The 24,976-nt window shown below is 44.4% G+C and overlaps 2 protein-coding genes across 2 annotated transcripts in view; both read left to right on the plus strand.

Moving 5' to 3' along the window:
* The first annotated feature begins 72 nt into the window (after positions 1–72).
* Positions 73–10,641, plus strand: SOX30 (SRY-box transcription factor 30). The gene is made up of 5 exons (XM_027802128.2): positions 73–786; positions 2,034–2,273; positions 3,545–3,724; positions 6,888–7,368; positions 9,379–10,641. The coding sequence occupies exons 1-5, from the start codon at positions 198–200 to the stop codon at positions 9,752–9,754; spliced, it is 1,866 nt and encodes a 621-aa protein (XP_027657929.2). The 5' UTR covers positions 73–197; the 3' UTR covers positions 9,755–10,641.
* Positions 10,642–22,099: 11,458 nt separating this feature from the next.
* The window catches only part of ADAM19 (ADAM metallopeptidase domain 19), a 34,515-nt gene continuing 31,638 nt past the window's right edge, over positions 22,100–24,976 (plus strand). Inside the window, exons 1-2 of the mRNA XM_055717588.1 lie at positions 22,100–22,216; positions 22,402–22,481. Coding sequence (XP_055573563.1) covers positions 22,147–22,216; positions 22,402–22,481 — 150 coding nt within the window. The 5' untranslated portion in view covers positions 22,100–22,146. The remainder of the gene's footprint in view (positions 22,217–22,401; positions 22,482–24,976) is intronic.

Below are 24,976 nucleotides of genomic sequence, written 5' to 3' on the forward strand. Positions count from 1 at the left end.
GAGGTCGGGGGGTGGGGCGCGGTCGGGTGGGGCGTGGCCTGGCCGGGCCGGACCGCGCCGCCGCCGCTCGCCGTGGCGCCCGCACTGCGTGGCCGGGGCGAGAGCGCTCGGTGCGCGCCCGGTGTCGGGTGCCGGCGGCGCGGGGGCCGCGGCGAGCGTTGGTCCAACGCCCGCAGGCGGCAAACGGCCGCGGCGGGATGGAGCGGTGGCTGAGGGAGCCCCCGCTCCGCCCCAGGGCTGCCCCGGGGCCCCGCCGGCGCCCCCCGCCGCCCCGGCCGCAGGGGGAGGCGCAGGGTCCCCCCAGGGTGCCGCACATCAAAGTGGAGGAGCCCGAGCCGGGGGAGGCGGGGGGCGGGCTGAGGTGCTTCCCGGCGCCCTGGGAGGGTCGGGAGGCCCTCGGCTCCGTCCGGAGAGAAATGGCCCGTGAGCGAGGCGGCGGTGGGAAGGAGCCGCGGGAAGCCGTTGCTGTCAAGGTGGAGCCGCCCGACGTGGCCCTTGAGCCCGGCGGGGTGAGGGCAGGAGCGGGCGCTGGCCCCGCTGCCCCCCCGTGCGGGCCTGCCCGTGCCGGCACCGATGAGCGCAGGGTGCAGCCGTGTGAGGGGCTTGGGGTCCCCCCTGGAGATCAGAAGGTCGCGGGTGTGCGCCAGCCCTTGGCTCCGGGGTCCCGCACACAAGGCCCTCTGCTGCCGGTGAAGCCAGTGCCGCTCAAAACAGAGTCTTTACCGGAGCCTTCAGTAAAGATCGAAACTAAAAATATTCCCTTCACAGTACTGCCCTCCGATTCAGGTATTGTGTTAATGAGAGCTCGCCGGGGTTCGGCGAGTGGCACGCAGGTGGCAGGTTATCGGACAGAACACTAGTAGTGCAAAGGTTCTGTCAGAAAACCATCCCTTCGGCTGGACCTCAGCTCGTACAGCTCTTCTTCAGCATGAGACATAAACGCATGGGAGCAGAGAGCTCTCTAGGGTTTGTTAAAGTCAATGTTTTGTCCATTTGCTCCCTGACTATGTTAAACCCCTTACAAGAGTGTTCAGAGTTGCACTGGGTTGTGATTCCAAGTTTAAGGTCAGGGATCTGCTTGATTTTTAAAGCTGGGAAGCATTCATACACCTCTCTGAGAAAATCTGGACACATTACAAGAGGAACATTTTGGAACAGCGGGATTAGAAGCTTACTTTTTTGAAAGGGATCTAGGCTTTCAAAATTCATTACTTAAAAGTGAGGTCTCGAAGACTGGAAGACTTTTGTTCTTCATTGATAATGTGAAGGAGTTCATTTTGAAGGCTTTTCCAGAGAGGAAACTGCTTTCTCAGGGATCAGTCGAGTTGTGAGGGGCCTGGGGTTCATCCTGTCACCAGCTCAATTTAAATGCTGTCATGTTTACAAAGAGCCAAAGCTGAGTATCATCTAGCAGTCATTGGTAACACAGGCTCCTCCAGCAAAACGAGTGTTCAAATCTGAGAAAAGGGGGACAGGGGGACACCAACCAGAACCCCAGAACAGCAACAACCTCAGCTGAGAAGCCAGGGACTGCACAGGTCCCTGCCATACCATCATTAGATCTGGTCCCTGCATCGCTAGGGCTTGGGGTACGTAGTTCTGGTGGTGATGACAAATTTGTAGTGGTGGTCTATGCTATACAGTGTTTACGTTATAAATTCAGAAGTTCATAAATTCTTAAGAAAACAATCTAGCCAAATGAAATGCAAACCAGTGTGCTAGGAGTCCCATATGCTGCCTTTTTTTAAAAAAAAAAAAAAAAAAGTAACAAACCCCAGGTAAATGATTAGGTAAATGACTCCTTATGCAGGATTCCTTATGCAGCAGTTCACTGAAGGTTAGTGGAGGGTACTCCCTTAGCCTTAGTTATTTTTCTAGGAACTACTCTCCAAATGTGCACCCAGTTTTATGTGTTCCAAAGCTCTAGTGATTCTTTTGACTGTTGCCAAATATCCTTTTGATGTACTATTGAATGTAACCTGTATTCCATATATTGCCTGGAAGATGATCATCTTTCCTCATTTGTTGCATAGGCATGCCAGATGCTCCATTTAGCAAGGACAAAAGTGGCCATGTAAAGCGTCCAATGAACGCATTTATGGTGTGGGCTAGGATTCATCGGCCTGCCCTAGCAAAAGCTAACCCAACTGCCAATAATGCAGAAATCAGTGTTCAGCTTGGATTGGAGTGGAGCAAACTGACTGAAGAGCAGAAGCAGCCCTATTATGATGAAGCTCATAAAATACAACAAAGGCACAGAGAAGAATTTCCTGGTAAACATATTTATTTACCTGAATGCTTTAGAAGCGCAAGAGTTTTTGAAAAAAAAAAAAAATCGATCTCTTTCATTAGAACCAGTAATACAGTCAGAAAAAAATTACAAAAATTTCAAGCACACAGTCCTTCTGTCAGCCTTCTAGTGCCTGAAAACATATTAGTTTTTTTAAAGCATCCAAAATGGTGTTTGATCCTTCATAGCCTCTAATGTTTCTTATGGTCTTAGACCACCACAGCTGCAGCAGCTCTTCTGAATGCGTTAGTCTATTGGCCAGATAGCAAGTTTATTGTGAACATGGCCTGCTGCATCATTTTACATGCTCCAAAAAGAGCTGCCCAGGTGGCCTGTGGTGACACATCCATTCCTTCAAAGCAGGAAAGGGAAATGCCATAGGAAGCACAAATGGCATTGTATTCTGTGGGATTCTTCAGTGTGTAGACTTGGGATTCCCAAATAACAGTGTGGAAGATGTTGTTTCTCAGCCTTTTGTGAAAAGGGTTAAAAATTTGTACCCTTCACAAACTCCTTTCTCCATAACACTGCAGTTCAATAAAACAGAGCCTAAGTACTTTGAAAATGCTTTTTAAAAGCTGATGAGATACCAGGTGTTGTGGTCCTTTCTCTGTTGTCATAATCCTGTAGTTCATTATTATGGCTAATCCTGGTAAAATCTGACTAATCTGTCATAAACAAGGAAAAGGAAGGACAGCACTCTCCCTCTCTCATTGCACCCTTCAAAGAAGAAAAGAAAAAAAGCATCTTCTTTAAAGTTGCATTAAGAGTTAGCCTGTGTAAGAAACTGAGCTGCTCAGTGTAATTTCGTATTTATACATCTTGCAAGGCAAAGGCAAACACACTCCTCCAAAATCTATACAGGGTTCCTAATGGGTTGTGTTTTCCATTATCTCCTGTAACCTGTGGGGATATGTGAGACTTAAGGGGTTAAGGAAACAATCAGGAAAGACCCACATTTTGAATACAGTCATGGTTTATTTCTGCGCTGAAAGCCCATGGTACAGCGTCATGTTCCCCTTAACCTGCTTTCCTCAGCTGTGCCACATCCCCCACTGTTCTGTATTTCTTTCACTCACAGTTACTATTTAGTAACATAGAAACTATGCCCAAATACATCTACTTTATTTCGACCTCTGATGAAATGCCCGATTTGCTAGCTCGCTGAAACAAATGGAGTACTGCCATTGACTATACGTGCCGTTGCTGAACTCATTGGTTTGACATGTCTGCATCTTTTTTCGTCTCTGACAGGTTGGGTTTATCAACCACGACTAGGCAAAAGGAAGCGTTTTCCACTCCCCGTTTCTACTGTATTTTCCAGCACTTCTCAGAGTATCGTCACTACAAATCCAGGTGGCATTTATCCCTTCCAGTCACCTGCTTTCTCTGTATTCATCCCCAATGTTAAGAACAGTACTGGGCATCCACCCTGTGAGTTTTCAGGAATTAATTATTTTAAAAATTCACAATTTACCTACTATAGTAAAAGTTATACATACGCTGCGTACAGTCAGAACAACTTCTCACTTTCTTGACATCACTGTTTCTACCAGTCCTCTGCAACACACCTCTGCCTCTTGGTCTCTACCTACTGTTTCCTCAGCCTCTTAAATTCTTCTCCCACAGATCCTTGGTATTGTCTTTGTAGTTCCTGGTTCCCTCCTCCTACCTCCTGATCTTTTTGGATCTCAATTGCTTCCTGTTAAGCTACAGCTGTTTCTTTTTCTTGTTCTGTCTGCACCTCACATTCATCCTACCTCACCAGCTCTAACTGCACAGTGCTCAAACCCTCCCTACCAAGCCTGAAAAAGCTCCTTAGCTTAGTCCATGGCGCCTCCACCCTGGCGTTAGTGTCCCTTGGGGCAGCATTGCTTGAGAGTAAATGCTCAGCAACTTGGATTGCTTGCAAGAGACAGCAGGACAGAATTGTCAACAAGGTCATCAGAAGGGAAGTCAGTAGAGTGTTAGTGCTTGCTGCAATATTAAAGCAGTCACTGAATCTGAACAAGACGTTTTTCATTTGCATATTTTCCATGAAGAGTAACTTGGGTATCTATGCACATCTGGAAGAGTTCTATATGTAGTTGCTATGAACTTGCACATACCCACAGTTTGAGCATATGTAGCTGAGCTTTTATACAAACAAAAATATAGTTACATAAGGAATGCATTAAAAAGGTGCACCTAACCTGGAAGGCTTCTCCTTTTTATAAGAAGCCAATATGGGCAGTGAAATAGGGTGCAGCCTGAGAGCCCTCAGTCAGGTGTAACAACTGACCTGCATATTTTGTAGTGAAAGAGCTCTGACTCTGTCAGTGCATGGACAGCGGATTTCAGCAACAAATAGTTTAGATCCAGGCAATGGCATTTTTCTCTTTAAGCATTACTGACATGGGCTGCTCTCTTTATAATGAGACAAGAGAATGAAGTGACTTTACACTGTGTGGTAGTGTTAGCCAGGGAACAAAAAACCTGTCTACACGAAGTAGATAAGCAGGCACTTCTGTATTGCAGCACTGGGTACTTGGTGGAATCTCCACAAATCAAGTATGCCTATGCCAATTTCACCATTACATTTATACACAAAATTTACAAGGTAGCACCCTCCCAGTTACAATGATTGGTTGGCAATTTGCACATAATTATAATATCTGCTGTGTCAGCCTCTTCAGTTACTACGCTTGCACAGAGGAAGGGTCTTCACCTGGGCAAGGGTCTTCCTGACCTGTGGGTGTGTTCTTTACTATTACAGTGAAGGTAGTTCAATTTGGGACACCTTAAAAGTAAGTTTTGTTGCCAAGTTGGATGGCCAGGTACCTACCTTGCCAAGTCGTCCAATAACTCATCCTATACACAATAGAACCCAGGTGCTCTGGTTATGGTCCAGAGAATAAGGACTTCAAGTAACACAGCCTCAAATGACAAGTAGCACAGCAGCCCTTACATCACTGGTTAGGAAGTATTAACATAATGGTAACATAGAGGCTGGTCTCTTAAAAAATCACGATGTTCCTATAGCTGACTGTTTCACAAAATATAGAAAGATTCAGTCAAACTTTCTGCAAGTTTTAAAGACAATCCGCAACAGTAATATTTGGAGATGTAAAAAATGCTCAGCTTTGTTCTGGTGAAGTTCAGAGTTAGTGATGTGATCCTTTCTCAAATCCTTCTGTAAATTGACTGAACATTCTTAGTTTTCTTACTCTGGTGTATTTTATAATGTTTTATTGTCCTCAGATGCTACTATTGTTATCCCAAATCTGGGTTCTTCACCCAGTGTTCAAGAGCCAACCCACACACAGAGTCAAGCTAGTTGTTTACTGAATGTCTGCACAGAGGCGGGTGCTGGGTGGTAACACCACACAGCTAGCCCACCTCTTAACATAGGGTAAAACATTTTATACACTTTGAACAAGTGTTGACAATTCCACTTGGTCACACTTAATTCTCATAGGTTCATAGGATCCTCATCTCCATTTAAAGATACAGTGTTTTGGGGTTTTTTTTGTTTTGGTTTTTTTCACTGCTCATGTTCTGTGGGGAGGGGGCTGTGTTAGTAGGGGGCTTTCCCAGCTGGAGGGTGGATCTCTCAGTGTGCTCAGGAGGATGGTTCACACATAGTTCAAGTAATTTTCTGCTTGGTCTCATTAACCATTTGGTTCTCCTTGAGATTGTCTTGTTACCTCTTAGCTTGAGGTATTTATGGTGTCTATTCCTTCTCCCAAGGCTGTTAACTGTTTCTAAGGATTAACTAACATCCTCCATTTTTCAAATTCTTTCTTTTTTTCCCCCACTATACATATTAATATATTTCTTCTGTTTTCTCTCTTTTTAAAAATTAAATATTCTTGTATCACTATGTTTTATTCTGGAATTTATTATCCTATTGTGGTTGAAATTACTCTTAAATACAAACTGTTAATGTCTAGATGCATTTACGTGCTGTTGACTCAGAATTTAGACTCTTAGACTAGGTAGTGGGATTTGAAAATACTTATGCAATGTATTTTGAAATCTTTCTGTATAAAGGCGGCCCTGTTGACATGAGGTGTTATTTGAGACTGTACATTCAAGTGTAAGTTCTGCAAAATATTTCAAAGTGAAGTTGGCTAGTGAGTACACTCATTGGTGAAACAAATAAGAAAACATATCAGAGAGTAGGGTGTTAGAACTGTTGCTTCTGTTGCTCACTGCTGCTTTGGCACCACACAGTTTTGTTAAGAGTTTGTCTCACTCCAACTCAGCTAGTAGACTTGGAAGGTCTTTTGAGCTTCAGGCACTAAATGCATCTTCCAGCCCCATTCTGTAGCCGTATCAGGACAAGATACAGCCCTCACCAGCCTCACAGCCTCAACACTCGCCAGCCAATTCCTTCCTCTTTCACCCTTGCATTTCTGTAGAAGGAAGCTTGAATGTGTGGGCTGCAAACCCATCTGTCAGAACACATACAGGCCAAGTGGTGTATGACTGAGTTGCAGGGAAGTAATGCTAGAAAGCGTTTTGGGAGAAACGGTTCTGGCTCTGGGTGTTGTTTGCTACACTGCTGTTTATGAAATCTCTCGTGTTTGATAAGTAACTGTTCTGTTTCCTAAAGGTGAGCCTCCGTCTGCCAGCTGTCTGTCAGCTTCTTCCATTCAACATGCTGGTCCAATTACTCTTTTCCAGACTACTAGTGCAAGCATTGCATCAGTGGCTGTTCCACTTCCAGCTCTGCCCCTGCACCCTGTAATTTCACCACAGCACATTGCTGAACCTGCTCAGATAGCAGGTCTTGATGTATCATTTGGGCTCAATTGCTCTCTGAAAAGACCTACACCAGTTTTCAACAGAAACCCAAGTAACATAACCGCCACCATTGGCAGAATTTCTGTCTCTAATAGTGAGCTGCCAAAGGAGTACCCAGGGGTTTCTGTTTTTCCTAGAGGGATACCTCTTCCCCAAACTGCCCCTTTTCTTCACTCACAGCTCTGTGAGCCTCCTCGCACCCATCAGCCAGCCAGTCTATTTGGAATGCCTCCTCAGTTTTCGTTTTACCACCGTTACTTTGTACCTGGACCGCAGTATTTCCCCTCAAGGTAATGAAACCCTTTATTTCAATACCAGTAAGAACAAGTGCTAAAAGGCAGAGAGTCTTTTGACTTGCAGAAAACAGATGGAGTATTCAGAAGGAAAGGTGCTCTTCCCTTCCTACAGCTCTTGTGTGATGGGACCTGCTGGCCTGAGGCTGCTCGTAATACATGCCCAGTTATTGAAGGCTCCATAGTATTATTGCAGTAATTGGCACTCCCAAGCCCACAGTAAATAGAAGTATCATCTTTCCACTTTATGCATCTAAGTGCAGTTGATTTCCACAGAAAAACATTAGGTAGAGATAGTGTAAATATATTTTGAAAATGATCGGATAGAATTAAAGTAGGTGTGTGAGATGTCTCCTGGGTACTATGATCGCAGCTATCATAACTACCAATATTTCTGAAATCCAACCTGGTGGGAAATGTCTTCACAATTCATATGTAAGTAGCAGTTCCTGGTTTTTCCTCAGCAGTCTCTGAGCAGTCAATCAGAGATTGCTTGATCAAAGAATTCACAGGCTAACAAATGCAATATCCCATGGGTATTTCCTAAGCTAAACATGCACAGAAAGCACCAGTGCCCTCCCAGCAGCAGGTGTGCTGCTCAAATGCAAGTCATCTGATGGCCTACTGAGGCTTGTTCTTTGTAAGGCATCATTTTTCTTTCATGACTGTGCAATATCTAACATGACAAATTATTATGACTATTAGACTTAAATTCCACCCATTTATACACTGCTCATTCCTACTAATAGCAGCAACCATTATGTTCCTATGGTGATAAGACTATCCAGTCATTAATTAGGGCTGTTGATGACCCATCAAACTAAAAAGAACTTTATGAGCTGGTAAGCACAATACAAGACATTTCTATTTTTGAGGTCCTTTAAAGAAACAGAGGACACATTCCCAAAATTGCTAAAGGTGAACTTTTCTTAGCCCTTGGTCTCTGCAATTAGACCATTTTGTGAGGCCTCTGAGGGAGAGGAGTGTTTTGTACCATAAAAGACTGTTCTGAGTTTACACATTAATGAACTTCTGAAGGCTGCCAGCTTTGCTAATGCCAGGATCTTTATAATGCAATGAGCTGTAAGTTCGTATTCCTATAAATTTATTTATTGTATACAAGAATCAGAATTTCTGAGTAGCACTGGCAGTAAAAAATATATGCATGCAGATTTATGCACTAAAAATTTAAATATTAGATTGGAAAGATGAATAGTTTCCTTGAAACCTCAATAGACATTGTATTAATGTCTTTATAATGTCTGCAATATAGAGCTCTATTACTTCTTCATATGCTGTTTTGTTAACAATGTAGTGAATTTCTGTAACATTGTGCAAATTACAATATGTGTGCCACTCCGCATCAGAATAAAAATTCAGACTTCTGACACTGGAGGAATACAGTTACATTTGACATAGTAATTTTCTGCAATCTACTATGTGGTTGCTTGTTAAAAATGTATCACTGTATATTCTTTAAATAGTAACATTGACAACCACATATTTGGCACAAGGATTCTTCTGTCAGTTTCCTGTTTGGTAACGTAACAGATGCAAGGGTTCACTCAAAAGACTAAATAAGAGCGTTTATCCCAGCTCTGTCACAAATTTTGGCATACAGAAATAACACAAACTGAGTTTTGATGCTTTGTTTTACTATTTTGAAGTACATTGGTTAACATACTGCAGGCTTATCAGATGCTGGCTTATCCATGATGCTATTTCATTGATAAATACCATGGGTTTGTGTGTTCGTTTTCAAAGCAATGTCAAGCATGTAGCTAGCATGAAGAGCTGCGTATGCAGAGACATGGAATCTGTGCATGACTCTTGTTAGGACCCTAGTGTTGAAATTAGGCATGGTTTAAAGTATGCATGTTTTGAATATTCCAGCAGGATAAGCTGACTAGCATAGAAAATTGATGTAATTCTGCTTTTTTTTAGTTGAATGGAAGTCCAGGCAATGTGCATTTCTGAAAGCCAACTTTCGATCTCTTTTAACTGCAGCATATGCCCATTCAGCCGACCTCCATTTGCCTGTGGGAATTTCTCCAGCTCAGTGCCTGAATGCTTTGGCTTTTATAAAAATAGGTACCAAAGACAGGAGGTGATGTTTTCTGCTATGGATGAAGGCTATCCTTTCAAGCAATCCCCAGAAGAAAGTACACGTCAGAACCAACGCAGCTCTGAGAGCCTTCAAGTAGCGCCCTGTCACAGCAGCTACAACCAGGAGCAGTATTTAAGCCCCCTACAACAACTGGATGTTGACGTAGTGAGGGAGGTTTTATCACCATACAGGCCACCTACTCCCTCCACCAGCCGCATAGTCAATGTAACTGACACCGATGAGGAAGAAGAAGTAAAGTTGTTGCAAGCATTGTAATTTTTAAAACGAATTATAATCCAGAGAAATAGAGAGTGGGCAAGAAATGTTTTCAGTCAGTATGTTCAATGGAAAACGGTAACTTTGAAGAGTTTGATGATCTGCTAGTATTTTAAGAGATTGCAGGCAGATCTGGGGAGGTCAAAAGCCTCTGGAATTTTTCCTGCTTCATCAGGGCATTGTTTGGGTCAGAAAAGCACTTAACACAGGAATTTAGCCTTAAGCATGTGATAATGTGCTTTCCTGAGGAGAGATGTATTTAAGTGCATCCTTTTAATGCCCAAATAGGCATTCTGATGGTATTTGTCATAATTCTGTAGGTATTACTTAGGAGTTTTAGCAAGTGAAATAATTCTGGTTTATGACTTTAATATAATTCTTACTGCAGTAAAATATTTTAAGGCCTGGAGAGTGAAGTCAAGAATGATTCAGCAATGCTTTGTATTTTTTCTTTGATGAGACAGTTTTAATGTGGTTATTCTTAACTGTAGTCTGTATTTGTGGTACAACTGTTGTATCACACATTGAAAACTTAGATCAGTTTCAGTAATATCTTGGTCTGCAACCAGTTCCATTAATAAAAGGGGGATTGTTCAGAAGGTATGGCGAGGCATGGTAGCACCCAGAGAGAGGAAAATGGATGGCATCTGGCCCTGTGACTTACACTAGTGGGCTGTGACTTGATCCCTGAGCATAGTTATATTGTAAGGAATTCTCCAGAGACTACCAAATTCTCTGAAGAATAACAAAGGCTTTTAATGGAGAGAGTATCTGTGCTGAACTTGGAGAGTAATGAAATTCAAAACTTTTTGGCCAAACTTTGTAATTCATGTTAGTAACTTTTTTTTCTTTCTCCCTTGCTTTGTGGAATAGATGGTTATTTTCCTCCGGGAATCCTGTTATTTTGCTGTTGTATTTGAATAAACTAATCTGAACAATGTATCCCTAGTGTTTCATTTTAAACCAAAGCCTTGGAACTGAGTGGGGACAGCCAAATCCTAATTTGTGTAATTCAGAGACTTCCTGCGCAGCTAAACTGCATATGCCTAGAATGACAAGCTGAAGTAACTTTTTCACACAATTTGGGCTATTAATACTAGTGTGTGTATATACGTAAGTGTGTCTTAATATTTATCATTATGTAAATCCAGCTACCACAAGAATACGGGAAGAACTGAAAACCACGGGCAGAGAAGTCAGTCCGTGCTGGGCTGCCAGAGGATGCTGAGGAATGATTCAGAGGAAGCTACATCAACCGTCTCGTGTAGGACATCCTGTATTTTACGGGTTATCTGTTGGACCCCAAGTGTCCTCTCAAACCCGAGGCTTCGGCCCCCGATGTCCGTTGAGACTACATTATTGATAAAGACAGGTACGAATGAAATCTCCTTAAGCCTCAAAAAATCCTAAGCCAGTGTAGAGTAGATATACTCTGGAATCTTTGCATTTTAAGTTTTCAGTCTCATATCAACATTTTTATTATGCTTTTCTGCTTCTGTGGGCTCATAACTCCATTTTCCAAGTCCAAGATCAAAACCTCTCATTTGAGAACTACTTTTTTGTAGTTAAAGAACACATTTTGTAGTTAAGGAACACAAAAGCATGAGTAAATCCTGTCTACCCTACTACACATTGCAATTGTGTTGTAAATAGGCCCCTGCTCCCACTGCATCTGCAGTGCAGATGGATCCTTAAGAGGAAAGTCTTATAAATAGTATAAAATGCCTGTTTATTTCTAAATTATCTTCTTACTGAAAGCTGATCTGGCCTGCAGGAATGCATGTGGGCAAATGTGCTAATTCCTACACAATTATCTTTTAGGGTATAAAACAGCTGTTTGTGGGATTATTCTCCAGCTCTAACTTTCTTCTTCTCCAATCCAATTTTCTTTTTACACACTGTGAACTCAGGTGTAAGACATATTTCAATGCACCGGAATCTAGAATGGGTGCTTGCCATGGGTACTACAAATTTACTTCCTTCTATACGTTATATACATATACCTATAAGTTTGAAGGGAGGTGCCTCAGGGCTGCCTCGTTGTATGTACCCTGAGCTTGTTGTGCTGATAGATCAGAGTGAGCTTCAGTGGGTCCAGGGATTCAGCATTTGCTGCACAGGATCCATCTGCTAACGGGACCTTTGCTGTTCATGTAGGAAAACACAGTATTATACCCTCAGTAGATACCTGTTCTGTTTAATACTGTCACTGAAATTGGGAATAAGAAAACTCCTTAACACCAAGGCAGCATTAAGAAGCAGGCATTCCTTTATTGCTGTGCTGGGTGCACGGGGGATCTTTCCACCTAACGTGCATACCGTATGTTACGTTTTGACGAGATTATATAGACCATACATACGTTTATACATTAGATTTCTCAGAAAAATCATACATATGCATTCAATAGGCAGTACTATATTAATTAAGCATCACGCATGCTCCTTACAGGTATTTTAGAAAAATTCTGGAGGTCTCAAACAACAGTTGACACTCTAGTTACTGCTGATCGAGAACTGAACCTCAGTTATCTTCCCCTATGTGGACTTGTCTTGACCACAGTTCAACATCTTTTGGCAATTTTGATTTCAGATCCAGCTTTGCAAGAAGATCTTTTGGTTTAGATCTGTCTTGGAATTACTGATTAACCCTCCCTTAACAATCTAATGTTGCACAACTACTGCTTGATAGCAATTATCCATAATAATTATACTGAAACAAACAGTCCACAGTAATTATACTGAAATGAACAGTACATGGTGACAATATACCACTAAAGCCAGTAGAAGAGAAAACAGGTTTAAGACATCCTGAATATTAATGGGAAACAAAATGTAGGGCTGAGCCCTCCCTGAGTGGGTCACAGGCAGGGCCCGTCAGCCCCTTGGCCAGCGTGTGCCCTCCTGCAAGCCCACCGCTCGACGGGACAGAGGGCGCTTGGGACATGAGACAGGTGTATTCTACTCTTGCGATACTTTTTCTTTCTTTGCTGTTTGCCTTAATCTACATTAAAACCCACCTTGCATGCTTCTCAGCTTGAAAAACAAATGAGGTGCAGATTTTCCAGTTTCTTTTGTTCCTGCTGCTCTAAAAATCTAAAGACATTCAGTAGTGCTGTAGCTGACCAGTTGGTGGGTCGGTAGTTAATGGAAGGTCAGTCTGTTATTTAACTTGAAATTTAGACAAAATATGTAAATATCTATAATGAAAAATGAGGGAACTTGAAAAAAGGAGGATGTTACAGTTAACAGAACACAGCCTTGGGAGAAGGAATAGACACCATAAATACCTCAAGCTAAGAGGTAACAAGACAATCTCAAGGAGAACCAAATGGTTAATGAGACCAAGCAGAAAATTACTTGAACTGTGTGTGAACCATCCTCATGAGCACACTGAGAGATCCACCCTCCAGCTGGGAAAGCCCCCTACTAACACAGCCCCCTCCCCACAGACTGTGGGAAACCCCCCAGCCCACGGTACCTTTCAATGGAGCGAGGCTTATAAGACCCAGTGAGAATTAAGTGTGACCAGACAGAATCGCAAGTGCTTTTTCGACGTGTATGGGATGTCTGTCCGGTGTGACACGCGGTGAGCAGTGCCCAGGCTCTGGGCGGGGGCTGGTGGGACACAGTGGGTGGTGAGCTGGGCCAGTGACACAGCCCTCCCTGGCCACCTGGGTGGGAGCAGGTTTGCCCGGAGTGGTGCATGGGGTGGACCCAGCATCTGGGTGCTGCTCTGGGTGTCAGGTTGGCTCAGTCCCGAGGATCCGTTTGCTGAGTACACGAAGTCCTGGTAAAGACTTTTTTTTTTTTTTCTTTCCTGGGAAGTAATATAGGTTCCACCTGCTCCACCGAGATACCTCTTTGCATGCCTTTAGGATGCATCCTGAAAAACTGGAACTGTTTCGGTGGGGGACCCTTAACTAAAAGAAAATTACACAGCTCCTGTAATAAGTGGTGGCCAGAGTGTAAGTTGGGTGGTGGTGAGAAATGGCTGGAAAATAGGACTTCAAATTAGAATACTAATATTGTGTTTAATAATTTTCTGTAGGAGAGTGGGTAACTGGGATGAAGTACTGATTTGAAGGATGATTTGTTCTTTGCATTGTGGGATAATTATGACATAAGAAAGAAATGTAAATTGTTACAGAGCAATCCGAGTGGTACCAATGCGTTGGCTGAAAGTGAACTGAAGATGCAGAGGTGCTGTTAGGCTGGTGGTATTGGGAAGGGCTGTATTAAGAGAAACGAGGAGCCGGAGGATGTACAAGTGTCAGTACTGCTGCTCAGCCAAGAAGAGGCTAGTACTAATTCGGATGAGCCATCTCCTCAAATGGAAGGGGGAAATTTCTCTCCCGTTTCAGGCAGAGCTTGGGCTCAGCCGCCGGTGCTACAGGCACCGCTCCGGCCGGCAGTGGCAGTTGAAGGTTTGCTGGTGTTTGGGCACGTCCCGTTTACCAGCTCAGACTCACTCAATTGGAAACAATCAATGGGATCATACAGCAATAATCCACACAAGATGTATCAGGGGAATGAATTGTGTTGAATCATAATCCCGTCTGGAGTGGCATGAAAACACTGTTAAACACTCTTTTTACTACACAAGAAAAGCGGTTGGTTTTGGAAAAGGCTGAACAAGACACTCAGAGGCGAAATGCTAATGATGACCCTGCTAGATTTATGCCTAAAACTGATCCAGAATGGGACCCAAATACTGGTGCTGGGAGAGGAATGATTAAACAGTATCAGCAATTGATTTAATATGGTATACAACATGGGGTCCCGAAATCAAAGAAAGTGTCGAAGTTACGTGAAGTTAGACAAGGAAATGATGAGAATCCCTCAGCATTTTACAAGAGGTGGTGTGAAGCAGCTAGAAAAAGGACTGATTTAGAACATGAAGATGAAACTAATAGGAGAATGTTTAATATGTTTTTTTATTGAACAATCAGCTTATCAACTTCAGATACAAGAAAAAAGATACAGAAAATAGGAGGGGTAGGAGGAATGACAATCTTTCAATTGATAAAAACAACCTATGAAGTATATAATAATCGAGATGAAGTAGAGAAGAAAGAAAGACTAAAAGATCATAAAATGAAGGCTAATTTGTTAGCGGCCATAATTGCTGGGAATTCTGTGAGAGGCAAGGGAAGAGGTGAGGGTATTATTGAGGAAATATCCAAAGTAGAGACGGAGGCCAGGGCTGGAATTCTGAACTGGTTTTAGAAAATTCCGTAGGGCTGAATCAATGTGCCTATTGTAAGTAAAGGAGAGGGACACTGGAAAAATGAGTGCCCAAAAAGAAGAACAATTCCCCAAGAAGGGATGACCCCTGAAGCTGATCTGATTCCAGTTCAGCTGGGGAACAAAACTGTTGATTCCTTGGTGGATACAGGAGCGACATATTCAGTCGTGACTGGTTGTAAGGGTCCTTCAAGTAACAGCTGTGTGCCACTCATGGGGGGTCACAGGGAAGCGAGATTTGAAATGATTTTTAAAACCAATGGAATGTAAAATTTGAAGTAAAACTCTTAACTTGCAAATTCCTCTACATGCCAGAATATCCCTTAGCCCTCTCAGGGCAAGATCTGCTGTGTAAATTAAGAGCACAAATAACTCTCTGATAAGAGATTACAGCTATACCTGCCAAAGGAAACAGCTTGGAAGGCTCAGATTTGGTTATTAATGAAGAAACAATGGGGAGATGTAAACATCCCAGAGAAAACTTTGGATGCTGTAATACCCACTGTATGGGCAACCAACAGAACCTAGAAGAGCAAAGAATGCAGTACCAGCGAAGGTTGAATTAAAACTCAGAGGACAACCAGTAAGAAAAACAGCGATATCCTATTAAGTTAGAAGCTCAGATGGGTTTAGAACCACTAATAAATTATTTTATTCAATGTGGACTATTGAAGGAGTGTCAATCTGAATATAATGCCCCAATCTTACCAGTTAAGAAATCCCAGACTCAAGATTACGTATTGGTGTAATATTTGAGAGAAATTAATCAAATGTACATCAGCATCAGTTGATGTACATCCTGTGGTTCCGAACCCCTATACCTCATTATCATCTTTATCTAAAAACAATGTCTGTTTTTCAGTATTAGATTTCAAAGATGCCTTCTTTTACATACCCCTGGAGGAGAGTTAAAAACTTTTTATGTTTGGATGGGAAAACCCAACAATGGGACAAAAAGTTCAACTCTACTGGACGGTGTTACCCCAGGCATTCAATGACAGCCCTGCTTTGTTTGGTAATGGATTGGGCAAAGATTGGCAAGGCAAAAATTCTTTGATTACCTTGCTCAATATGTAGATGATAGCCTACTGGGAGCCGTGACAAAACAGGAATGTCAGGCAGCCACCATCAGCTTACTGAATGTCTAAGCACTTGCTGGGTACTGGTATCATGGGAAAAAGCACAAATTTCTCAGCTGACTGTAGAATAACTGGGTTTTGAGATTTCTTAGGGCAAGGGAACATTAGGAACAGAATGAAAAGAGGCAATATGCTGCATAGCCCCTCCAAAATCAAAGAATTCAGAGGATTTTTAGGAATGGCCGGGTGGTGTCGCCTGTGGATACCAAACTTCAGTTTATTTGCTAAGCCCTCAGATGCTGCTGCCAAAGGGCCTGAAGAAATTCTTGAATGGACCCCTGAGTGTTGTAAAAGCTTTGACGCTACAAAATTGGAACTTATGAGGGCCCCTGCTCTGGCATTGCCAGACCTGGGTAAGCTTTGCACTTTACATGTGTATGAAGAACAACATGTGGCCTTAGGAGTTGTTAACTTCAGTCCCTGGAGACTGGAAAAGGCCGTGGCATACTTCCCTAAGTGATTAGTTGAAGTGAGCAAGGGATGGCCAGCACGCCTCAGAGCAGTGGTGGCAACGGTCTTATTAATTACAGAAGTTTGAAAATTGACTTTGGGACAACCTATTATTGTTTTTGTGCCTCATGCTTGTTCTGGCGGTACTGGAGCAGAAGGGCCATTGCTGGTTGTCCCCGAACAGATTGATTTGGTATCAGGCATCCTTGATTGAACAAGGTGATGTCACTTTGAAAGTGACTTCCATCCTGGATCCTGCCACCCTATTTCCCGTTAATGAAAATGATGAACTGGAACATGACTGTCTACATGTCATATAACAGGTGTATTCCAGCCAACTGGATCTGAAAGATAGACCCTTAGAGAATCCAGACGGGGAATTCTTCACTGATGGAAGCAGTTTATGGACAACGGGCAGTGGAAAGCAAGGTATGCTGTGGTACCTGAACAAAAGAGCACCTGTACCTCTGGACGCCCCAGTACATACCTCCCAGCCAGGAGATCTGGTTTGTATCAGAACCTGGAATGATGAACCTCTGAAAGAACGCTGGAAAGGACTATATTTGGTATTAATAATCACATCCACACAGTCAAGGTAAAAGGAATAAACTCTTGGATTCACTATACTCCAGTGAAGAGTGCCCCTCTAGAAGAGTGGAAGTCAAGAGAGACTGGATCTTTGAAATTAATACGGAGTTAATGAACTGTACCTGAACTAATTGGAGATCAGTGGTTTATTTGGATTGTGTACAGGGAGAAAAATTTATTGTATTTTGTATTATTAGTAATAATAACAATGTTATTATATCTTCACAAGTATACAGACTTTTTAGAATTAGAAATGAATGAACTACAAGGGGTAACGGTCCTCTTTTACTTGATGTTACCAACACATAAAGGGAACCAGGACAGTCTTTTAAGTCCATGGGACCAGAATGTCCACTTCAAGCTAATTGGGGAGGGGATTTTCAAAATTCCTGGCCTGTTCCTGAAGGAAAAGGCTGGTATTGGCTTTGTCGGGAAAAAGGCTAGAAAAATTTTACCAAAGAATTGGGCAGGAATATGTACATTAGGAGCACTAGTTCTGAGCATTACAGTAATGTGAAAATCACATTCTAAAGCCTGGTTGAGAACCTATTTCCAGAGATGTAAAAGAGGCCATAATCCACTGAGAGATGTATAACTTTCCACTCTTTTGCTTGGTGGTTCCTTCTGTGGCTAGGAGTAATTGAATTAGAAAAATCTATTGTAAGTATCTGCAATCATAGAAAAAAGTGGGAATGAAACTGCTTGTGCTACGGTGGCTTTACAACAGGCAGTTAGACCATTAGCTGACATTGATTGCAATTCAAAATTGAATGGCTTTAGATATGCTTTTAGCTTCACAAGGGGGACTGTGTACTGTACCAACTACTGGTTGTGTGTATGTGGATCAAAGTGGATGCATTTCTACTGATTTGAATTAAATTTGGAAATAAACTAAGATTTTTACATGAAACTCAAAAGGTTGATACCTCTAGGATTTAATCACATGGATAAAAAGGTTGTTAAGCATATTGATAATTGGATTGTTAGTGTTTGTATGCGTTTAAGTATTGATCCAATGTCCCTGTAAGTGTTGTTTGATGTTGATAACGCAGTCACAGTCGGGAGATAAGGTGAGACTTATCTAAAGGAAAGTGTTATTAGGTAGTCTCAAAGAGGGGGATTGTAGTCAACTGGCTCACAGATACCTGGTTAATAGGAGCTCAGTCTGTTATTTCACTTGAAATTTAGACAAAATATGTAAGTATCTATAATGAAAAATAAGAAAGAATTTGAAAAACAGAGGATGTTACAAATAGTGAACAAAGCATGGCCCTGGGAGAAGGAATAGGCACCATCGATACATCAAGCTGGGGTATTCTACCCTTAAGTTCACTTGTCTGTAGGAATGAAGCAAAAGTAGCAGCAGTGACCCACCCTTTAAAAAAAGCGTAGGGAGTGCTTGATATTATTTCCCTAACAGCACATCAGGACAAGCCCTTGTCTAGTACCTGATCATCTTACAGTGTTTCTCCCTCTTTGGCAGGACAGCTGCTCTAGGGCTCTTCCAAGTATTCCCGCTGTCCTACACGGGTGGTGGAAAACCAAAGCTGAACAGAATATTCTGGGTCATCCCAAAGCTGTTCTCAATGGTTAAGACTCAAAATGAAGAAGTTTGCTGTTGAATCGCCAGTTCCCTTCACAGCCTTCCTCTTTTGATCATTTCAAGTGATCTGAAGGAGAAAAATGATCTGAAAAGTGGAAGATTTCACATTCCACTCAAGTCAGCCAAAGATACAAAATTTTTCATCAGTGTCTGTAATGCAGAGGTTCGGCAGGATAAAGTCTTCTACCTCCTCCTGCTAAAACTTTGATTCTTGGTAACGTTTTCTCCAGTGTCAGCAGGAGTCTTTTCAGAGCAGCTCATTCAATAAGCTGTCCTATTTCTAAAAAGAGAGTTCCAATAAAATATTACTGAGCTTTTAGTCTGATTCATGTCCAAGTCATTCTCTGCAGAAGTGTGTTTCTTGAACAGGCATTCCCCTCTGTAGGTCTTTCTAGTTCCTTCCAGGTGGTTAACTCCTAATTTACTGCGAACATAATGGGAGAATCATCGTCTTTTGCTTTCCAGCTAACAACAATAGTGTTAAATCATTTTGCAAACTGTCAAGTAAGTGCAGAAAAACCCCACTGCAAAAGCACTCTCACCAGCTTCCCCCTGGGGAAACTGAAACACTCATTTTCAAGCCTACTGAACAACTGCGTGCACCAGCCCTTGCTGTGGGTGCTGCATGGAGGCTGCTGCTGGCAGGTATGACCGTCCCCTGGCCGCAGAGGATGCAACAGGTAAGGGAACAGAGCACAGACCTCCAAATTCCCAGCTGGTACATTTAATCAGGCAGTTGGGATCCTTGAGGAAATGAATCTGTGTAATTCCCAGTTATCTGAAAGCCTGACCTGGCTCTGTGAATCAGGCAAATGTCCCACTGACTTTGGTAAGAGGTTTTTGAACACGTGGGTACAGGCAGGATCTGACTCATCCTGTGCCAGAGGCACGTGGCGTTGCACATCTGAGCACTGTGAATAAGGCTAGAATATCCTGAATCTTTCCATGCAACAACATCTCAGTAATGTGAGCGATATATCATATATAAATATAGATTAAACTATATATAACAACTGCACAGTCTGTGATTATATTTTTATGGAGGGAGTTTCTAGTGATTATAAATTAAGAGATCAATTCTCATATTACCAAGATCCAAAGATAAAAATGCCACTATGTAACACATGCAAATATTGCATATATTTGTATGGTACTTGAGTGCTAACAACAATCACAAGTAGATAGTTGTTGGCCTAAGTATTTTACCAATCTTAAAATAAGGCTCCTTTTTTTCCATTTTATCCTTTTTTTTTTGGACCTGATCTTCTTTTAGAGAAATATATGGAGCAGTTCCTGTGGAGATTTGTTGCACTGAGAAGATTTGTGACAGTCTTTCACTGCAAATATACATGTTCTTCATCAAAGTATTTTTTTTCCCTTTGGGCAGGCAAAAATTTTATGCAGGGATGAAAGCAGAATTGCTAAATTTGTGTCTACATTTGGCATGCATTTTTACTTATTTATAATAAGGGCACCAACAACAGTGCCATTGTTTTCTTCTATATTACAGGCAGCTATAAATAAATGGGGGAGTTCACAAAGAAAAACAAGGTTTCCCTTCAAGATACTCCATATGATTAGAAAAGAGCTGAAGTCTGGTCCCTGGATTTTTGATCTGGGAAATAACAGTTGTGCATTGAAAATTTGTGACCTGTCGCAGGCCAGCTGATTTGTCATTTATAGCCTGCTCACCCTGATGGTTCCCCCCAGGTGTCCCCAGGATGCCCTAGCTTTCCTCTGCCAGGGTGATATCAGGGACAAAGTGGCCCTCACAAATCACAAAGGTTCAGCATATGAGGTGCTGGGGGAGAAGGGGGATGCGGATGAAAGTCATAAGCCAAAACGGTATCTGCAAACAGAAACAGTCACATTTCCTTTGGGCAACTGTGGCAGGAGTCAGCAAAGCCCTTCAGTAAAAGAGAGCTCAGTGGTTTCAGTAGCATAAATAAACATCTGGACAAGAGACAAAGTCATTGTTATTATTATCTAGCGAACCTTTATTCTAAATGGAGTATTTCTTTCCTATCAGCCTGATTTACCAATACACTCTGAAACATAGCCAGGTGCAAATTCTCCTCATTTCTTCAGTTGGTTTCCTGGTGGTTCACCTACACAGGTGCTTTATAGAGATGGATGGGAAGGGTTGCATGGATAATGCAGATTGATGGCTGTCTGAAGAGTGTGACAAGGAGGTAATGCCTTTGCCTGCCGCTCTGAGCTGACCCCATAAAACCACATCAGTCCACCCTCACAGCCTTGCTCATGCAGCTGCAGTTGAGCTGGGCAGGAGTCACAGCAGGGGCATATGAGAAGGCAGCTGCTTTTCACGGGCTCAGTGTGTGCGAGGAGCATCTACAGCACCATGGAGCTCAGGGGTTCACGGCCGGTAACCAAGTCAGCATGGCCCCACTGACTTGGACTCTCCTATTCTGGTGCCACCCTGCCCCCCACCAGAGCTGCCCCAGCAGCGAGGCACTGTGGCTGGCAGTCCTCTGGGTGCTCATCTCCCTGAAGGACAGAGGACCAGCAAAGAGACGACGTGTGGATGTCAACCCGTGGCTCAGCCCTGAAGGATGCAGGAAAAGACAGGGATGCTCCTTTGGGAGCAGCATGGGAGTAAGCGGATATATCCCTGAAGGGCAGTACAGGGAATATGAGCTGTGGACGTTGCCAAGCCCTTCCCCAGGCCCAGCCCCTCCATCTGCCTTAAGGGGAGAGAGGCAGCGAACATCTTTTTGCCTCTACCCTTTTACATGGGCACATAAAGATCTATCCTATAGCCCTTCAGCTGTCCAGGGACAATGCATTTCCCAGGTGCAGAGGGATTTAGGATGCCTCTGGAACCACAGGTTCGGCTGTGAATGGTTCGACTGGTTAGGATTACACATAGATATAACATACATAAATAAGCAACTAAAGCGATGGCACAGCTCCTACAGGAGCCGCTTGGCAATGATGTAGCAGCTTCCTGCCACCACGTTTCCCCTCTTTGCCAGCTTTGGAGGGAAGCACAATGGATTTCTGTGCTGGGAAAAGAGCTGGGAAGGGGAAAGACACTGCAGCGGGAGCCCCGGGGTGTGCCCGGGCTGCCCCCTGCCCCGGGCACAGCGCAGCCCCGCACCCCGCCCCGCCGGGCACAGCCGCTGTCGCATCCGGGGCGCATCCCCGCGGTGCTGTGGGGTGTGTGTGGGGGGGGGGGGGGGCGTGGAGGAAGAAGAGAAGGAAGAAGAGGAGACACCCCCCTATCCCCCCCCCCCGGGCAGGGGGCTGCAGGGGCGGATTGCGGGCCGGTGGTGGGAGGGGAAAGCCGCGCCGGAGGTTTTATACGCGGGGCGGCGGCGGCGGCGCGCCGTCTCCTGCCCGGAGCCATGCGGGGCCGGGGGCTGCTCTGCGGCATCGCCCTCTCGCAGCTGCTGCTGCTGCTGCCGCCGCCGCCCCGTGAGTGCGGGGATCCGGCGGCATGAGCTCCCCGGGGGGGGTGGTGGTTTGGGGGGACGACCACCCTCCTGCTTCTTCTACAAGCCGCGCGGAGCTCTCCCCTCCCGCCCTGGCTTTGGGGTGTTTAACCCCTCGGGGTGCGGATGGGGTCGGGTTCCTGAGCAGCCCCTCTTGTGTCCCCGCAGGTGCCGGGGCCGGCGCGGAGCCGCAGCCCGAGGTGGTGGTGCCGCGCTGGGCAGCCCTGGGGACCCCCAGCAGCGAGAAGGTAGGTGGCGCCCAGCGCTGTGTGTGCTGTTTGCGCGACCCTCCCGGGGGGCTGCGATTGCTGCTTGCGCTGAGCCCTGTGCCAAGAGCCAGAGAGCCCACCTGCAGCACGGGGGCGAGCCCGGGGGGCTGATCTGGCCTGGGGGGTGCTCCGGTGCCTGGCCCCCATCGTTCCAGCGGCTGGGAAGCGCTGGCCCTCTGCCATGCCTTAAAACCTACATCGGGACCACCTGCGCCCTGTGCCAACGAAAGGGGGGGGGGGGGGGGGCAGACGATGCTCTCAGTGGTGCTTGGGGAGCAGCCAGGTAGAGGCATCCGCTTTAGGAGAAGGTGAGTCACAGCTGTGAGGGTGCTTGACTGAGGAAAGCCACCCAGCACCTCAGGTCTCACTGTGGCTTAGATGCCACACGCGTGGAGACAGATCGCGCCCCTGCTTCCCGTAAAGTGGGGGCTGGAGCGGTGTGGCACCCTGCAGCCATGCTGAGGCCCGCCGAGGTGCTGGGCTTCAGCCTCAACCACAAACCGCAGCTCAACTTCCCAGCCTCTGCATTGCCACAATCAAGAAGTTATCAGTTGCCTAGTCAAATGAAAGAGGAAAATCCAGATGGTGTTATTTACGTTGTGAACCAGAAAAAGGAAGCTGCAGCGTTATACTATACTAGAGAAAAATCATGGCGTCTCCCCATAAGTGGTGTTATTTTGGGGTTTATGTCTTCTCCTTATGATGAGACTTGATATAGCCTTTAATTGTGCCATGTTAAAAAAAAAAAAGCACTACTATGACTCTCTCCTGATCTTAATTCTCTTTTTAAAATGTTCTTGCAGTGCTGGTTGGAAGTTTTCATTCTCTCTGTTATTGATAGTGACCCAAATACATCTGGACAGCATTTTCCCTTGCACAAATTTGCTGGGTCTCACGGGTCGTACTTAGTTTGTTTCAGGCAAGTTCCTGTTGGCTCTAAAACCTGTGTTAACAAAGCTTGTGTACAGCTGGGGATATCTCAGCTACACAGCAACTGGCGGGCTCTGAAGCAGTGGGATTATTGAACGAGAAGGGAGTACATTACTAGTAATAATGATGTTTGCACAAACTTTGTGAAGAGTTTATGATGATGGAGACTGTCAGAGCCCCCCAGTTAGGGACAAGACAACCTCTGTTGCTTACGTATCAGTTAGCAAAACAGCAGACCTATACTGAGACGTACTGAGCACCTGTGACTCGGTAAGCTGAACTCAGCCCCTTGGAATCAGCTGTTGTATATAGTCAATGTATCAACTTGTTTTGCATCATCTGCATGGGCCTGGTACACAATGTCCTGGAAACTGAAGGGAAGATGAACAAAACCCAGAATATGAGCAGGGAGCTGATGAAAGGAGAAGTTTGTAACTGAGCTTGGAATTGATGAAGTGGCGAGTGAGCGTATCTATGGGCTGAGGTCTTTCATCAGAACATCCCATGCAGTCAGCCTTGCTTTATTTTGCTTTCAATTATCTGTTCTGCAAAATCCCCTCCAACGCTGAATTAGGAATTACAGTGGGTTAATAATCTCACAAGTTCTTATGATTTTTTTTTTTCTTTCAGCTGAATAGAGAAGTCTGCTTTTATCAAATGGGTTATTTCTCTTCTGGGGAGTTCATTCATTCATTTGCTTTATGAGAAAGTGCTCAGACTCAGAAATCCATGGCTTAGCTAGTGGTTCTGCTTTGAGGGGACTGAAACTGGAGACCTTCAGAGGCCCTTCTATTTGGTCCTCTAGAAAGCATATTCTATACTTTCGGCCTCTTGATTTATTATTATTTTTTCAGTGTCTGTTTCAGTGTATGTGTTTGCTGTTGCACTAAGAAATGAGGGTCCTTTCTGTTAACACCAGTGGGTCTTGGGGAGCCGGCTGTCCTGGGTCCTCATTCGGAGCTGTAGGCACGTTGCAAACCAGGGCTGTGCCTGTGTGCTTGAACATGCTAGAAAGCTGCTGTCATGGTTTCCAGTCCCTTGGCAGCCTGGGACTAATACAAAAGCAGCTGTGAAATACTGTCTGAACAAAGGCTAGAGCCTAAAGACGTCTAAGGGACCCTGCTGCATGCCTTTTATTGGCATTTCGTGCAAGTAACGGAGCTACGTGAACATCTCTTGAAGAGGCATGATTCCTCTTGTCCTGAAACAGGCTCCTAAAAATGTCTTTCTGCTGTGATGACAAAGGAAGCTTTGGTTAACTCATATATTTGACTTGTAAACCTCTGGGGCAAGTCGGGATGTTGTGTCATGTGGTCCTGAACACAGTGTACAGGAGAAGAGGGTGCAGCACACCCCTCCTACTCAGCTGCACCACCAAGCCCCCCAGCACTAGGACTTGTTGCCTCATCTGAGCCCACTATTCCTCCCGATACACCAGGGTCATGAGCTCAGGTATGGGATCCGACCAGCGTCCCTGGCTGCTTCCCAGCTCTGCGTGGCTGTGCTGTGGGGATGCAGCAGCCTGCCTGGAGCTGGGACCCATC

The sequence above is a fragment of the Falco cherrug genome, chromosome 8, assembly GCF_023634085.1.
Source record: "Falco cherrug isolate bFalChe1 chromosome 8, bFalChe1.pri, whole genome shotgun sequence".
Lineage (NCBI taxonomy): Eukaryota > Metazoa > Chordata > Aves > Falconiformes > Falconidae > Falco > Falco cherrug.

What these genes read in the sequence shown, in the direction of transcription:
- SOX30 (XM_027802128.2), top strand. Translation starts at nt 198, where the DNA reads ATGGAGCGGTGGCTGAGGGAGCCCCCGCTCCGCCCCAGGGCTGCCCCG. An exon ending in AGTACTGCCCTCCGATTCAG is followed by an intron (nt 787 to 2,033) that starts GTATTGTGTTAA and finishes TTTGTTGCATAG; the next exon opens with GCATGCCAGATGCTCCATTT. An exon ending in CCGCAGTATTTCCCCTCAAG is followed by an intron (nt 7,369 to 9,378) that starts GTAATGAAACCC and finishes TTTTAACTGCAG; the next exon opens with CATATGCCCATTCAGCCGAC.